The sequence below is a fragment of the Nanorana parkeri genome, unplaced genomic scaffold (genome assembly GCF_000935625.1).
Source record: "Nanorana parkeri isolate BGI_ZX_2015 unplaced genomic scaffold, ASM93562v1 scaffold155, whole genome shotgun sequence".
NCBI classification, from domain to species: domain Eukaryota; kingdom Metazoa; phylum Chordata; class Amphibia; order Anura; family Dicroglossidae; genus Nanorana; species Nanorana parkeri.
Window position 1 is genome coordinate 1,766,623 of NW_017306423.1, and position 12,440 is coordinate 1,779,062.

The 12,440-nt window shown below is 39.7% G+C and overlaps 2 protein-coding genes across 2 annotated transcripts in view; both read right to left on the reverse strand.

The window, feature by feature from the left end:
• Positions 1-2,301: 2,301 nt before the first annotated feature.
• On the reverse strand, positions 2,302-9,048 carry LOC108785327 (sialic acid-binding Ig-like lectin 6). The gene is made up of 5 exons (XM_018554374.1): positions 8,958-9,048; positions 5,576-5,838; positions 4,467-4,508; positions 3,601-3,858; positions 2,302-2,363 (listed from the first exon to the last, which is right to left on the reverse strand). Exons 2-5 carry the CDS (start codon positions 5,769-5,771, stop codon positions 2,302-2,304), a joined length of 558 nt encoding a protein of 185 aa, XP_018409876.1. The 5' UTR covers positions 5,772-5,838; positions 8,958-9,048.
• A 2,261-nt stretch (positions 9,049-11,309) lies between these two features.
• LOC108785328 (sialic acid-binding Ig-like lectin 12) overlaps positions 11,310-12,440 on the reverse strand; it is a 27,674-nt gene continuing 26,543 nt past the window's right edge. The window contains exon 8 of the mRNA XM_018554375.1: positions 11,310-11,361. Within this exon, the coding sequence (XP_018409877.1) occupies positions 11,310-11,361 (52 nt within the window). The remainder of the gene's footprint in view (positions 11,362-12,440) is intronic.

A 12,440-nucleotide genomic window follows, 5' to 3' on the forward strand; every position in this document is an offset into this window, starting at 1 on the left:
CAAAACAGCATCTTCTCTTAACCACATGGCAGTGGGTGGGCTGTAGCTATTCACAATACATATCAAAGTGAACAATTCCCCTCTGTGTAGAATTAAGGAACCTTTTAGTGAACTTCCTGCAGTAAGAAAGGAAAACAATTACATATATTGTAAGCATATCGATGAATCCCTTTGGTGACATAATAACATATTTGAGGAAGCTATTGTAATTATTTGAATCTAAAAGTAATTCTGAGCATATAATAAAACCAGCCAATAGCAAGGTTAATACAATACTGCCCTGTACAAGCAGTCCACGAGTTACATACATCCGACTCCTACTTACAAACGGAGGCTGTTACTCTGCAGCAGGGGTAGTTGTAATGCTATCGTGCTCTTGCCGACGAGGAGTGCCCGCCTTTTTGGGTCTGGTTCTGTAGTGCTGTAGTGCTGTACGTACATTACAGGAAGTTGGCTCTAGTTAGACGTGCAGACGAGGGGTGCCCACCTCTTCTTGCGGGTCACTGTGAGGTTTTTACTGCTGTCTGTATCCTCATTAGAAAGATTTAGTCTCACTTCCTGTCCTTGAGACAACAGGAAGTGAGAGGAAATCTACCCCTAGGAAGGGAAATTCGCTCCTGTAAGAGTTATCATGGGAAAAATGTGTCTCCACTGAAGCTAAACCCAAAATTTTCAAAATCCAATTGTCACAGGGACAGAAAGTGAGGTGAAATATTCTGAACAGGGGCACACACAGCAAAACAAACTTTACAGGGGTTAACCCTTCCCTATGCTATTCAAAACAAAAAAACAAACATTTTTTTGGGTGGAGGTACACTTAAAAAATGTACCTGTTCCAACTTACATACAAATTCAACTTAAGATCAAACCTTCAGTCCCTATCTTGTTCGTAACTCGGGGACTGCCTGTACTTGTAAATGTTGGAAATACAACTTATGCTGATGTAATATTGTCTTTTGAGCACCAGATGGCACTGAAGTGCAAGTCTGGACTATGCTAGTTTTCTATATGAATGTTTTTGTCTATGGTATATATGTTTCCTGTTTATGCTGTAAATCCTATACATGCATGTAATGTCCAGCTAAGCAAGTAAAACTTAATTAAGCATTCATCAAGATCTCAGTGCTTCATCTAAATACATAACCAACAGTAAACTGTTTCAGCAGAACGGAAAATTGTTTTTTAAAGCAGAACTAAATTTAATATTTGTATGCAAATACTTGATTGTTGCAAATTAAATAAATAAATTACATTAATTACAATTAAATAGTGTGTTAATGCGCACTTGTAAAATATATCTTTTTCAGACGGTTTCCCAGCTGCTGCAGAGGCACAGTGCAGGATCTGTGATTCTCTATTTGCTTCAGCACTGCAAGCTGCATGGCATAGAGATCATATGACTTCCCCATCACTCTCTTGGTAGATCATTATGCGTCTATATTTGCATAAGACCTTGCCGCACTCCTTGTTCCTTGCCGCACTCCTTGTTCCTTGCCGCACTCCTTGGGTGCTTGTAATTAGGGATGCTGATGTATTTTGGCAAGTACTTGTACTCGCCCAAATGCTCCAATGCCTAGCCCGATACTTCCGGTATCAGGAAGCCTGGCACGCTGCCCTGCTTCCCTGCTTACACGCTGCCCTGCTTCCTGATTGGCCGGTAAGCCAGCTCCATGCTCCCTCGTCACTTGCGACGAGGGAGCATGGAGCCGTCTTCCCGGGACAACGACAATGCAAAGTGAGCACAGAACAAAGATCTGGAAGTATACATGCACAGTTTTTATCTTGCAATTTTAGAATGTTTGTGTTAAAAAAAAAAAAAACAGTTATAGCATATATACTATAAAGCAGTGTTCCCCAACCCCCGGTCCGCGGACCGGTACCGGGCCGCACAGTCTCAGACGCGGCGATAAAAAGGTTGGGGAGCACTGCTATAAAGGACTACAACATGTTCACTTTCAACGGAACTTTCAGAAAGTGAAGATTCTCTACTCCTATAGTAAATCAGGATCATTCTGTTTAACTCTACATACAAACGATCCCTAAAGACCTATCTCTTCAGGGAAGTTTATCCCACCTCAACCTAACTACTGAACTATCACATTCTCAAACAATTCATCCCCACACAGCTACCTCCTCATGTATCACTGGCCCCTCCCTTTAGATTGTAAGCCCTCAGGGGCAGGGCCCTCCTTACCATCTTGTCTTGAATTGTATTGTGATTGTAATGTCTTCTTTATATTGTAAAGCGCTGCGCAAACTGTTGGCGCTATATAAATCCTGTATAATAATAATACATTATAATTAAACAAAAGTTTTGATACCGTCGTCTGTGGCAATTCTGACTTCTGGTCTCTGCTGAAGATCTAGTATAAAGGAAGTAAAATATAAAACAAAAATAATAAAAGTTTACAAAAAGCACAAAAAGGAATGTCATTCAGGACTACTCTTTAAATGTTTTATTTTTTTTAATTTAAAAATTGGTGTATGTCTTCTACATTTTATGGTCCAAAGTAAATCTATTCAAGGTAAGCTTGCAAATTATTGACATTTTTCTGTGTTGATCAACTGCCCAATCCTGATGTCAGCAAGATCCACTAGAGTTATCAGGTTCACCAGGTCAAATAATTAAAAATTGTATAATTCTTTTAATACAAGAAAAAAAATAATCTGAGTTTTTTTAATCTATCTATCTATCTATCTATCTATCTATCTATCTATCTATCTATCTATCAGCTATCTATCTATCTATCTATCTATCTATCTGTCTGTCTGTCTATCACAGTTTTAATAAAAGAGGCACAATCCTTCCAAATTTCTAAGTGATGTAGTTATAAATGACAGTGTGAGAGTCCTAACCCAAAATTTTAACATGATTCCCATATTTAAAACAAAGAGTTCCTGTTGTTCACCGAACTTACTAAGGACATGGAGCTCACAATTCTAGCTACGTTCAAGTAAACTGGGTGGGAATGAGCTTCCCAAAGTTTCCAAAATTGGCAAAATAAACTGCTAAGGGATACAAATAACTAAAGATCTGTTTTGCTGGTTCACACATACAGGGGGACACTGATGAAATAAAAAAAAAACAAACTGAATATTCACTAACCAAATCAGACCAAATATGGATGAAATCTGTGTTAAATAATCCATTCACCTCAAAAAGCAAAAGTACATGTTGGCTCAAGAACTCTGGAGCAGTTTGATGTCTCTACACCGGGGACATTATATTATTTTAAAGTTAGTAGTCAGGCTCATTTACAGCACGCTCATTTCAGGTCTGAAACTCATAAGTATGTAAAAGATAACTATGGGGTAACCTTTTTATCCCATAGTTCTCTTCAGGGACATATACTAACCTGCTCCCGTGACCCAAGCTCAGTATATAGCAGGCTATTGAGGGCGCCGCAGTCAATACGGATCCCGACAATACTGTCGATCCCGATCAATAGAGCCGACCTGTGATAGTTTGTAACACGTCGGCTCTATGAGGATAAGTGTAAATCACTCACCTCATAGTTCTCCTTTAAGTCTGACACAACCAGGAACCTAGCATTTTCAAAAGAAGCCCAGCAATGGCAGCCCCAGTTTAAAACCCAGTACCTTTTTCAGTTATAATTTCGATTTCCAGAAAGGTTTCATTGATTCCATATTTATTTGATGCACAACATCTGTAAATATCAGCCTCTGTTATGTTGGCAGCAGACCAAAACTTCCCGCTAGCGATACTGTTATCTTGCTTTGTATGGTTTCTTTTCCTCCAGATCACACTTGCTGGTGGATTGGCTTCCGCTGAGCAGTTTAGAGTCAAAACCTCCTTCTTGTTAATAACTATATAGTCATTAATGTCAACGCTTCTTCCTAAAAAATAAAATGTGTGTGTATTAAAAAGCATTGTAGGAGCAGTGAGAATAAAGCTGAGGTAGAACATGCAAACACATTATTAAGGGGTCTTTCACATGGGCAGTCAGATCGGGTATGCCTGTCAGCTTTTCAGGCAGACCCAATTGGATGCCCAATGCTAGTCTATGGGCTGCAGTGTGAAAAACGGACAGATGTCCATTTATACTTGGTTACATGCAAATCCGGCTACGTCCGGAAAAAGAAATGGAAGACTGTTATGTTTCAAAGGACCTGATTGTGCGGATCTGGGGTAATCTGATGTCCACTTATATCCGATTCCCTATAGACTGACATGGGGTCTGGTCATTTCAGTTGGACGGACACAATATCACAACCGTGAGATCGGATCCATACTGCTCCGATTGGGAGGGGATCTGTCTATGGATCCCCTCCTGATCAGCCCGTGTGAAAGGGGCCTTAACCTGGTGTTAGAAAATTATTAGAATCTTCAACAAATATTTTATTTGGCTATAGATCAAAATAAAAAAATATTTTTTCCTAATTTTGAAATGTTACGTTGGGTGTTTTGTAGATTTTAAAAAGACCAAAAAATATATATAACATACCTGTAGATGAAGAAAGGGTGATCTTTATGTTTGCAGGGGGATCTATAATACAATAATATGGTAGGGAAGTTATAATATATACCATCAGCTTGATATAATACATGAGGTTGAACTCGAATTACAAAGTTTACAAATTTAAAGAATTGTCCAGCCTAAGATGAATGGTCGTTGTATGTTGTGCCTGTTATATACCATTGTATTCGAATCAGAGAGAGAGCACCTGAAAGCAGACAGCTTGTACCATGCTCTCTTTTCACGGTGCTCTGTGACATTAATGTCATCGGTGAGCCCTGTATTACATGTTTATTTGTAAAATAAAGGTTTTATATAAATAGTAAAAAAACTAAATCAATTCAAAAATGTAAAAATGTCAAGCTAAATAGACAAATTGCCCCAGACCCATTATAGTTCCTCTTTAAGAAGAAACTGATTGTATACCAAAAAGGAAATTCAATGCTATACAGTAACTATTTAGAGCCAGTGGGATTCCGTTCACAAATATTGTTTAGTTTTGGTCAGAGTTAAAAAGGACTTTTAAAATTTCTTGGGTTTTTATTTACATCTGGGTTCCTGTTTGGAGGCTATGACCTTGAATTCCGCTTTTGGTGGTCACACAAACCAAATTTAGACTCTCCCCATTAGAGACAAAGACAGTAATGAAACCTAATAGTGGTAATGTATCCTTCTCTATTCTACTTTCTAAAAAAAACATTTAAAACTGTCTGTGCCCATGCTGAAATTTACTTACTGCCCGTTTTAGTACAGGAAGTAAAAGAACAATCTCCCCAATGAATACACCACAATAAACGCCAAATAGAGCTTCTACCCTTTCTTGTCACTTCCCAAAAATAAAAAATAAAAGTTTGTCCAGTGTTAATATTTCATACTGTAGGACAGTTAGACCATGGAATGCCAAGCAATGATTACAGTCTATGGGTTTGTTTGTTGTACATACTGTATTGTCTTATTTAACATAAGAAAATGTCCATACTTATCTTAAGCTTCAAGTGCCAAAATGGAAAGTAAACAATAATACATTGCATGCCAGAAAAGCTGTAAAGCTTGAAGTATAATGTGTACATATGAAGGATATGTAAGTAGATACATACATTCAATGTTGAGGGTATGCTGTGCAGTAATTGTCTTCCCAGTTGAGAGGGTCACCTCACAGGTAACAGATGCCTGATGGTCATTAAGAGTCGGAGTAAATGTCAAATTTGATGACTTCATCCATGTCCCACCTACGTTACTCTTTTTCCATTGTACACGAGTAGGTTTTTCGCGCAATTTCCAGGTGGTACACATTGCAAGTTTGCATTCTGCCCTGCAATCAGTTCTTTTGGCACACTGATCTTAGGCTTCTCCTTGAGGTCTGTTGGAGTAGTTGGATACAGAACATTAAAAAATAGAACATCATCAGCACATTTGGGTAAAGCAAATAGAGGCACAGCAGCTAGCCTATAAGTCTTGCAGGACTATAGTCCGAGGGTTATTTCCCACAAGAGGTAATGTCTGTTTTTATTTTCTCCCTGTGTTTAGGAATGGTGGAATCAGGAGAATTGCCGATTCCTCCCCTCCTTTAAATATTTGCATGCAGAGCTTTCTCAGTTTAATCCAAGCCATTGTGATTCATTAACTGGTTCTATTCAGACTGAACAAATCTGCACACATGGCATACCGTTTGACTACACAGTAGCCGTTATGTTGGGATTATGGTTAGCCTACGTGGATGCCATATCTTTCTCTGGGACTTCTGGATTCCCCTATTGTCCCCGGGTCAGACAATCTTTGCTGTCTGGCGGTAGACGGAGGGTGCAGATGGAGGATGGCTTGCCCTTGGATGCAAATATGTATCACCAAATACAGTAAAGTCTGATGAAGCAGATTTTATTCTGCAAAATGCATTACTACCACTACTAATTGTTTTTGGCTGTGATACAGTACCACGTCTAGCTCTCATCTTGGACACCTATACTTAAAGGATTGGACGGCCTGTAATATATATGTTGGACTTCGAAACTCTGCATAGCTACAAAGAAGATCTGACGTGGGTAGAAGTATACTCAGCTGGGTTATTTGTCTACATATTAATCTTATGACTGACTTTTTACATTTTTAATAATAACAATTTTATTTTTTTAATAGATCCTTGTATATGGTACTTGTTACACCTTAAAAATACCGACATAATGGCTACTATGTTATCAAACCGTATGCCTTCTGTTAAAAAATCTGGGATGTAGTGTTAGACAATTATGTTAGTTATGGTGCTGTTGCAATTAGTATAAATCTGCAAACAGATTATCAGCAATACTTCAAACTGATTTTCTTATCACTGACTGTGTTCTCTACCAAAAGCAGTTTTGTAAAATAGCTGTTTGGCTGTGGTAGGGACTTTAGCCTAATACACCTGCTGTGCTCTACATCTGTACAGGATAAAGAAGATGACAGACCCTGTAATTCTGCAGACTCAGAGCAACTGCCCAACTTCACTTCCATTGTTTCAACTACTATGTAGTCCACATATTCATAGTTACATAGATACATAGTTACATAGTATTTGAGGTTGAATAAAGACATAAGTCCATCAAGTCCAACCTATTACGTGTGTGCATTTTTATGAGCTGGTGTGTGCGTGTATATGTGTCCATGTGTGATTTTCTCTTAGCAATACCTGTACCCCTGTATATTATGGTCTCCCAGGAACTCTACACTCTTAGCTGAAATCACTTCCTGTGGCAGCGAGTTTCCGACCTTAACCGCTCTAACTGTGAAGAACCCCCTGCGCCCTGTGTGGTGAAATTTTTTTTCCACCAATTTTTGGTTGTGCCCTCTGGTCTTTGTTAAGGAGCTGACCGTAAACAGTTTGTTACTAAGGTTGCTGTCACCCTTGAATAGTTTATACATGAAAATCATGTCCCTCCTTAATCCCCTAACCTCCAACGAGAACATATTTAATTTTAACAACCGCATACTCCAGATACTCCGCATACTCCAGATGTGGCCGAACCAGTGATCTATAAAGTGGCAAAATTATAGACTTGTCCCTGCAATACATTCCCTTCTTAATGCAAGACAGGACTCTGCTTGCTTTGTTTACAGCAGTCTGACACTGCGAGCTGTTATTCAATCTGCGGTCTATAATGACCCCCAAATCCTTCTCCGTTTCCGGCATCCCTAGTGGCACACCCATAAGTGTATAATCAATTTGCTTATTTTTAACTCCAAGGTGCATTACCGTACATTTATCAACATTGAACTTTATCTGCCATACAGTTGCCCACTCCTCGATTTTCTTCAGGTCCTCCTGTAATGTTATAATGTCTAAATCTGTGTCTACTACCCTCCCAATTTTCGTATCATCAGCAAACACTGAGATATGACTTCTCACTCCCTCCCCGATATCATTAATAAACAGGTTAAAAAGCATGGGACCCAGGACCGAACCCTGGGGTACGCCACCGAACCTCTCTTATAAAATGAAAGAGCAGGTTACAGATCTGATTGCAACCTGTAGTGTGGCAATGCCGCATTCAGCTTATAAACCCGGCACACTTACTGCAGGCCTGATTTAAGGAAGCAGGTAACAACTTAGTACATTTAAAATAATTAAAATGGATGAGCTGTGGAATCATTAGGGATGCTCAAAATTGACAAATTTTGCTTTGACAAGATTTTGGTCAAATTTACAAAATGTTGATGAAATTTCCCATTTTGTCAAAATGCAATGACGTCAATGGGGAAGGGGAAATTTAGGTTTTACTTTTAAATCTGCAATGTGCTTTAAAGGACAAGTCATACCCCCAGCCTGCTTGATCCAGTACTTATCTCTGTCACAGTTCCTGTTAACTTCACTGTACAGCCCTGCCCAGAGCCGCAGAGTCTTTCTTCACAAATAATCGCAATCAGGTCCTCTTAAGTCTGCACTTGCACACTACCCCCACTCCTGTTCATTGCTATGGAGAGAGCCATACTACGCAGGATGACTGGAGGAAGCCATGAGTACAGCTCTTTTCATTGGAAGTAAATAGGGCCACTGTGTGCATGTGCAGAATGAAGAGGACTCAGTGAGCAAACTTTCTGGAGCAGGGATGTATGGTTTCTGCCAGGGCTGCACAGTGAGGAACGTTGGATCGAGGACAAAGGTAAGTAATTCTACAGGTGGGCTGCTTTAAGAGGGTGGAAGCATGCCTTAAAGGACATATTTTTTTTCCTTTAAATAATTCTGAGGGTTTTTTGTGTGTTTTTTTTTCCATTAAGAAAAGAAAAGGTGCAAAAATAGCACCTTACAAAAAGTTGTAAACAAGAACAAATTTGTGTTTTTTTTCTTTTTTTTTATATTTTCTTGTTATTTTATGTCTTTCTTTACATATAACAATACAATCCACAATAAATGGAGCAATAAAGAACAGAAAACCACCAAACAATTGTCAATATGTTGTGAAATACTGTGAGTCCATTATAATGGATATGAGTATTCATTAGACATACCTGTCACCTGTACTGATACAGAAGAGTTTACATAGTCCACCTGGCTTGATTGAGTCTCTTTAAATCTAAAAAAATATTTCCCGGAATCTTCTTTCTTGGCACTCGTTATGGTCAGGGTGCAGTTGCCATTATTTGAGTTTCCTGTGAAAAAGAAGTTTCCTTTTCTTCCAGGATAGGATGGGTTGCTAGAGGCCACAAAAAAGTTTTATTGGTGATCCAAAGTCCCGTGGCATTTGTAAACTTACTCTTGAAGTTAGCAGTGAAGGTACAAGGTATGGTGACACATAGACCTTCCTGCACCACTACAGATCGACGTACTTGTATAGTATTGTCAGCGAACGTCTGACACTTCATTCCTGTAAAGATAACCATTGTGTAAATATTTATTGACCAACCTGTGAACTGTGACACATATAGAGGGAAATACAGAGGAGGAAAAATAAAGAGGAACTTTTTTTTTTAAATAAAGCTACCCATTTAAACCATGTCAACTTCCATTGTTGGGAAAATGGTCCAATTTTCAAAAAAATGGGTTCCACAGTTTCTTATCAATTACTAAACAGAAATATGGTGATATGTTGATATGTACTACAAATATTGATTCATCATGTTTCACCCAAAGGCAGTAACCCTAATATCCGGTGTTTTAAAGAGATTCTCAGAAAACAATTTTTTTTCATCTACACAAAGAACGGCCCAGAGGTATAAATGTTGCTGATTGGAGCACTCTTGCTTTGTCTCAGCAGGGGGTGTGTTGGACCTCTGCAAAGAGAGTACTGCTTCCACACAGAGAGTAATGTTTTTAGGGATGCACCGATACCTGTCCAGATACCAGTTCTGATACCTGTTCAGATACCAGTGCCGATACTTGGCATTTTCATGAGAACTACCTGGGTTGCAGAAGTTGCTGCTGGGGCCTGGCTCTGGCACTCCACCACTGTCCTGAAATCATTAGTTGATATTGTTCTAGAAAAACTGTCACATGACAATAAACAAAAATGTATCAGTACGTGTATCTGTGAGTACTCGGACAAGTATCAGTACTTGTACTTGCAAAAATTGTATCGGTGCATCCCTTATATATATTTATAAAAACAAAATCATACATTAAAAAAGAGATGTACAAATCCCAGGAGCTCCGTGCGCTCCTTACAAATGTTTTCTCTAGTCTAGTCTTGGAGCTGGAAAATTATCTATACTTGTACTTGTACCGAGTATGGTACTTGGTATCGGTGCATCCCTAGTAATGGTTCATCTCTGCAGCATGGAGGTGGGGGACAAGCCTTTCTACTCAGGCGGTGGCTGCTTTCTAAACAAAACAAGCTGTAAGAATTTGCACAGTTCTTGTTTTGCTGCACCGTGAATTTAAAGTTCAATTTGACTCTCAGTTTCTTGAGTAGTTGCTAAATAACATGACCATAGTTACATAGTTACATAGTATTTGAGGTTGAATAAAGACATTAGTCCATCAAGAATTTATTGTAAAGGAGAAAAAAGCGTTCAGCGCCTCGGCCCTCTCCTTGTCGTTTGTGACTAGCTTCCCGCTTTCATCCTTTATTGGGCCTATCTGCTCCTTTCTCACCTTTTTACTGTTAATATATTGGTAGAATTTTTTGGGGTTCTTTTTACTATCTGCGGCGATATGCTTATCGCACTCAGTTTTAGCTGCCCGTATTTCTAGTTTGCATTTTTTGTTACATTCTTTATAGTTAAGACCAGTTCTCTTTAAAGGTAAGCCATAGCGGTCAGTTGTAGTGTAAGACCAACTTAAAGTGTCTCTAACAAAGGAGTTAAATCTTAAATATGCATTCCAGTCCTCTAACTATTAACAAAATAGTATCTTATTTGTGGATCACTCAGCTGTAGATTCTCAAATCATCTCTAAATTGGTGCTGACACTGTGCTTCCTTCTGTAGGGTGGCTACTTTTATTCCCCATGGTCCCTGTGTGCGTTCTAAAGTAGCCAACACTCCAAGCTCGCTCCTCTGAAGGACTACAATCTCAGTACAATTAGTAAACTAAATATGAGATTGTAGTCCTTCATGGGAGTGAGTTTAGAGTGGTGACTACTTTACAACACACACATGGACCATGGGGAACAAAAGTAGCCCCCCTCCAGAAGGAAGGACAGTGTCACCACCAATTCAGAGATGATTTGAGGTTTTACAGCCCAGTGGTACACAAATAAGATACATTTTTGTTCATAGTTAGGGGACTTGAATACATTTTTAAGAATTAACTTCTGAGTCTTTTTGTTCTGATATAATTTGCCCTTGCTATTGGCAGTCAGACTTACCCTTCCAAGGCAGGAACTGGATGAATATCATTAGAAGTAACCCCACCCTATAGCCTTTATGCAACTTCATCTTGACACTGAGCTGATACCGAGTGGATCTCATGATGCCTGTAAATTTATAACATATCCAGTAGAAAATGTAAACCAAAATAATAAATAAGTGTATTTTTCATCAAACTGTTCAATAAGCATATGTTATTTATAATATTTATAAACAAATATTACTAAAAAGTGATTACACATTGCATTTTGATCGTGGTGTGCTACCATACGCATGGCAATGTGAGGTGTTTCAGATGCCAACACACTGTAATGGAAAAAAAACCAGACCTACAACACCACAACACATAATATAACTTTGTGTTTGCCCACCCTGCTAATCCATGCAGAATACTGTCTTGTAGTAAATTTAGCCCCTACCATTGGCAAACGCTTGGATTGGGTTTGGCAATGCTAGCTTAAAAAAGCATAGATGCATAACAGAATTCTGTATTGTGCGCAGGGCAGCCACCAGAAAGTTTGGGGCCCCTTACACAGCTTTAGGCCTGGGCCCCCTGCCCCCTTACCAACACTGCACAGGCCTGTCCACTGGCTGTCCCATCAAGTCCGCCCACTGGCTGTCCCTCCGGGTACATAGTGCACCCACTTTTATTTTAATACTATTACAACTTAATATATGGAATTTAAATGTGTATTCCAAGGCACAAGTAACACTGACTCCACTGGGATGACAACGCACAGGTAACACTTACTCTGCTGGGGTCACACTACACAGGCAACAATGACACTGTTGGGGTGACAACGCACAGGTAACACTGACTCTGCTGAGGTGACAACGCACAGGTAACAACGACACCGCTGGGGTGACACTGATTCTGCTGGGTGACAACGCACATGTGACACTGACTCTGTTGTGGTGACATCGCACAGGTGACACTGACTCTGCTGGGGTGACAACACACAGGTAACACTGACAGTTCTGGAATGACACTGCATCCACCGAATCAACATTTTAAAAGTCCCCACCTAATGTCTCCTCCTGCCCTCTGAACTCCCCCTGCCACCCCCAAACAGCGCCAGTTAAGCAACACTGGCTGTAAGTCTGTACCTGCTGGCTGCTGCTGTCCTCTGCCAACCCCAACCCCCCCATCCTAGCGCCGGGCCACTGCTCAGTGCCCGGCACTGGC